The sequence below is a fragment of the Leucoraja erinacea genome, unplaced genomic scaffold (genome assembly GCF_028641065.1).
Source record: "Leucoraja erinacea ecotype New England unplaced genomic scaffold, Leri_hhj_1 Leri_837S, whole genome shotgun sequence".
NCBI lineage: Eukaryota > Metazoa > Chordata > Chondrichthyes > Rajiformes > Rajidae > Leucoraja > Leucoraja erinaceus.
In genome coordinates, this window is record NW_026576770.1 from 35,001 (window position 1) to 40,000 (window position 5,000).

General features: G+C 54.4%; 1 protein-coding gene across 1 annotated transcript in view; it reads left to right on the top strand.

Annotated features, from left to right (window-relative positions):
* LOC129694876 (choline transporter-like protein 5) overlaps nucleotides 1-5,000 on the top strand; it is a gene marked incomplete at its 5' end in the record, with an annotated part of 50,871 nt that overhangs the window by 31,959 nt on the left and 13,912 nt on the right. Inside the window, 4 exon segments of the mRNA XM_055631633.1 lie at nucleotides 87-179; nucleotides 1,248-1,335; nucleotides 3,221-3,483; nucleotides 3,671-3,765. Coding sequence (XP_055487608.1) covers nucleotides 87-179; nucleotides 1,248-1,335; nucleotides 3,221-3,483; nucleotides 3,671-3,765 — 539 coding nt within the window.

The following is a 5,000-nucleotide window of genomic DNA, read 5'->3' on the forward strand; positions in this document are numbered from 1 at the left end:
CCGAATGGCCTGTAGTTGGGGCAAATTTGAGATACTCCTGCTTCAGTGTGGGAGCGTTTATGTGTGTGTTTGTGTTTTGTTCCCAGAGCCATTGGTCACATGATGTCGACACTGTTCTACCCCATAATCACGTTCCTGCTTCTAGCCGTTTGTATCTCCTACTGGGCCGTCACTGCCATGTATCCTTCAACACAGCTGGGGGCTCATCGAGCTTCTAGTTAGACAATAGACAATAGACAATAGGTGCAGGAGTAGGCCATTCGGCCCTTCGAGCCCGCACCCCCATTCAATGTGATCATGGCTGATCATCCCCAATCAGTACCCCGTTCCTGCCTTCTCCCCATATCCCCTGACTCCACTATATTTAAGAGCCCTATCTAGCTCTCTCTTGAAAGCATCCAGCGAACCGGCCTCCACCGCCCTCTGAGGCAGAGAATTCCACAGACTCACAACTCTCTGTGAGAAAAAGTGTTTCCTCGTCTCCGTTCTAAATGGCTTACCCCTTATTCTTAAACTGTGGCCCCTGGTTCTGGATTCCCCAACATTGGGAACATGTTTCCTGCCTCTAGCGTGTCCAAACCCTTAACAATCTTAGACCTGGCCGCAAGGCTCCTGCCTTGTCCAGCCACCACATCCAACTCAATGATAGACACAGAGTGCTGGAGTAACTCAGCGGGACGGGCAGCATCTCTGGAGAGAAGGAATGGATGATGTTTCAGGGCAAGACCCTTCTACAGACTGATCAGTCTCAACCTGAAACGTCACCCATTCCTTCTCTCCATAGATGCTGCCTGACTCGCTGAGTTACTCCAGCACTCTGTGAAACGTCACCTATCCATGTTCTCCACAGATGCTGCCTGACCCACTCAGTTATGGTGCAGCAGCATCTATGGAGCTAAGGAAATAGGCAACGTTTCGGGCCGAAATCCTTCTGGAAATAGGCAACGTTTCGGGCCGAAACCCTTATGGGTTTCGGCCCGAAACGTTGCCTATTTCCTTAGCTCCATAGATGCTGCCTGACCCTCTGAGTTACTCCAGCACTCCGTGAAACGTCACCTATCCATGTTCTCCACAGATGCTGCCTGACCCGCTGAGTTACTCCGACACTCTTAGCCTATCTAGGACAGCACAGCCTGGATGGGCCGAATGGTTTGAGAGTTGACGGGGTGTATTGTGCGGGTTGGAACCTGTGAGTGACAAGGGTGGGGAACTAAAGGTGAAATGTTCTTTAACTGGAGTTCCTGCAGATTCCTGTCCACATCTGGGGAGGCGGTGTACAAAGTGTTGGTCAGTCAGGGCAAGTGTAAATATGCAAACATGACGTGTAGCCCGCAGGTAAGCCGCTGTTTGCGCCTCTCCGCACTCCACATGTTGCACCTTTTGGGTGGCACGGTGGCGCAGCGGGTAGAGCTGCTGCCTCACAGCGCCAGAGACCCGGGTTCAATCCCGACTACGGGTGCTGTCTGTACGAAGTTTGCACGTTCTCCCCGTGACCTGCGTGGGTTTTCTCCGGGCGCTCCGGTTTCCTCCCACACTCCAAAGACTTTGCAGGTTAATTGTCTTGGTGTAAATGTAAATTGTCCCCAGTGTGTGTGTGTGGGATAGTGTTAGTGGGCCAACTTCCTGGAATAATTCAGTAGGACTAGTCCGTGCCGACCAGCGATCCCCGCACACTAACACTATCCTACACACACACACTGGGGACAATTTACATTTACATCAAGACAATTAACCTACAAACCCGCACGTCTTTGGAGTGTGGGAGGAAACCGGAGCACCCGGAGAAAACCCACGCAGGTCACGGGGGAGAACGTGCAAACTCCTTACAGACAGCACCCGTAGTCAGGATGGGACCCGGGTCTCTGGCGCTGTGAGGCAGCAGCTCTACCCGCTGCACCACTGTGCCGGCCCGAAACTGTTATTGTTTGTTTTGTTAATATTATTTTTGTAATAGTGTCATAGAGTGATACAGCACGGAAACAGGCCCTTCGGCCCAACTTGCCCACACCGGCCAACATGTTTCATCTACACTCGTCCCACGTGCCAGCATTTGGCACATATCCCTCCAAACCTGTCCTATCCATGTACCTGTCTCACTGTTTCTTAAACAATGGGATAGTCCCAGCCTCAACTACCTCCTCTGGCAGCTTGTTCCACCCTCTGTGTGGAAAAGTTACCCCTCAGACTCCTCTTAAATCTTTTCCCCTTCACCTTGAACCCATGTCCTCTGGTCCTCGATTCCCCTACTCTGGGCAAGAGACTCTGTGCATCTACCCAATCTATTCCTCTCATGATTTTAGACACCTTTATAAGATCTCCCCTCATCCTCCTGCGCTCCATGGAATAGAGACCCAGCCTACTCAACCTCTCCCTGTAGCTCACACCCTCTAGTCCTGGCAACATCCTCGTAAATCTTCACTGTACCCTTGATAGATAAAAAGTGCTGGAGTAACTCAGCGGGACAGGCAGTATCTCTGGAGAGAAGGAATAGGTGACGTTTCGGATCGAGACCCTTCTTCAGACTCTGGAGAAGGGTCTGGAGAAGGGTCTCGAAGTGAAACGTCACCTATTCCTTCTCTCCAGAGATGCTGCCTCACCCGCTGAGTTACTCCAGCATTTTGACAATAGACAACAGGTGCAGGAGTAGGCCATTCGGCCCTTCGAGCCAGTACCGCCATTCAATGTGATTATGGCTGATCATCCCCAATCAGTACCTCGTTCCTGCCTTCTCCCCACATCCCCTGACTCCACTATCTTTAAGAGCCCTATCTAGCTCTCTCTTGAAAGTATCCAGAGAACCGGCCTCCACCGCCCTCTGAGGCAGAGAATTCCACAGACTCACCACTCTCTGTGAGAAAAAGTGTTTCCTTGTCTCCGTTCTAAATGGCTTACCCCTTATTCATAAACTGTGGCCCCTGGTTCTGGACTCCCCCAACATCGGGAACATGTTTCCTGCCTCTAGCGTGTCCAAACCCTTGATAATCTTATATGTTTCAATAAGATGCCCTCCCATCCTTCTAAACTCCAGAGTGTACAAGCCCAGCCGCTCCATTCTCTCAGCATATGACAGTCCCGCCAACCCGGGACTGACTTTTGCGCCTATCTTTGGCTTAAACCAGCACCTGCAGTTCCTTCCTACCCATTTCTCTGTATCCCGTTTCCAGGTTGAATTGAATAAGTGTATTTTTGATTGGACCACTCGTGTGTCTCTCGCCCACAGACGTTCAGCATCAGTAACGTGACGAGGCTGTGCCCGGGGGCTCAGTGTGCCTTTGCATTCTACGGCGGTGAGACTGTGTACCACAAGTACATCTTCATCCTGCAGATCTGCAACCTCTTGGTCTTCCTGTGGCTGGTCAACTTTGCCATCGCTCTGGGCCAGTGCACGCTGGCCGGAGTCTTCGCCTCCTACTACTGGACATTCCGCAAGCCCGCTGGACTGCCCGCATTCCCGCTGCTCGCCGCCTTCTCACGCTCACTACGGTGAGGGGGTACACCCACGCACCAGGGGGGGGCAAGGGGGGGGGAGGGGGGGGGGGAGGGGGGGGAGGGGGGGGGAGGAAAGGGAGTGGGGGTGGGTGGGAGGGGGGGGGGGGGGGGTTGAGGGGGGGGGGGGGTGGTGTGAGGGGGGAATGACTCTGAGTGACCTGTGACCTCTCCCCGTGTCCAGCTACCACACGGGATCGTTGGCGTTTGGTTCGCTGATCCTCAGCCTCGTGCAAATGGTGCGGATCATTCTAGAATATCTGGACAGCAAACTGAAGGGTGAGTTGTGGGGGGGGGGGGGGAGTGGGGGGGGGGGGGGGGGGGGGGGGGGGGGGGGGGGGGGGGGGGGGGAGGGGGGGGGAGTGAAGGGGAGTGAAGGGGGGTGAGTGGGGGGGTGGCGATGGGGGCACCCGGGTCTCTGGCGCTGTGAGGTGACAGCTCTACCCACTCCGCCACCGTGCCCCCCATCATTGTCGATGCTGACCCACCTCAGCTGGTTCACGGAGGGAGGTCCAGCACGGGTCCACACCCCATGAAGGGCAACAAGGAGGGGGGGGGGGGGGGGGGGGGGGGGGGGGCAATGACTGGCAGACCCACATCCATTGAGTGAGTAGGAAAGAAGTGGGGTGGGGAACCTGTGGGTGGTGGTGGTGCCTCGTTCTCCTGCACCGAGCATTTTATCGGGATACATCCCAGCAACGGTTTGGGAACAGCACCGTCCAAGACCACATGAAACCGCAGAGAGTTGTGGACGCAGCCCAGACCATCACACAAACCAACCTCCCTTCCATCGCCTCCATCTACACCTCACGCTGCCTCGGCAAGGCCAGCAGCATCATCAAGGACCAGTCTCACCCCGGTCACTCCCTCTTCTCCCCTCTCCCATCGGGCAAGAGGTACAGAAGTGTGAAAACGCACGCACACCTCCAGATTCAGGGACAGTTTCTTCCCGGCTGTTATCAGGCAACTGAACCGTCCTCTCACCAACTAGAGAGCGGTCCTGACCTCCCATCCACCTCATTGGTGACCCTCGGACTATCCTTGATCGGTCTTTGCTGGCTTTACCTTGCACTAAACGTTATTCCCTTTATCCTGTATCTGTACACTGTGGACGGCTCGATTGTAATCATGTATTGTCTTTCCGCTGACTGGTTAGCACGCAACACAAGCTTTTCATTGTACCTCGATACACATGACAATAAACTCAACTGAACTAAAACTATCCCAAAGATATCCACAGTCAGGCCCATTGGTCAAGGCTGGTGGTTGAATGACTCCCAGCTCCGCGGCAACTTGGAATTCAAGTCCATCAACACCTTGGTTCGGCACGGTGGCGCAGCGGGTAGAGCTGCTGCCTGACCCGGGTTCCATCCCGACTACGGGTGCTGTCTGTACGGAGTTTGCACGTTCTCCCCGTTGACCTGCGTGGGTTTTCTCCGGGCGCTCCGGTTTCCTCCCACACTCCAAAGGCGTGCAGGTTTGTAGGTTAATTGTCTTGGTGTAAATGTAAATTG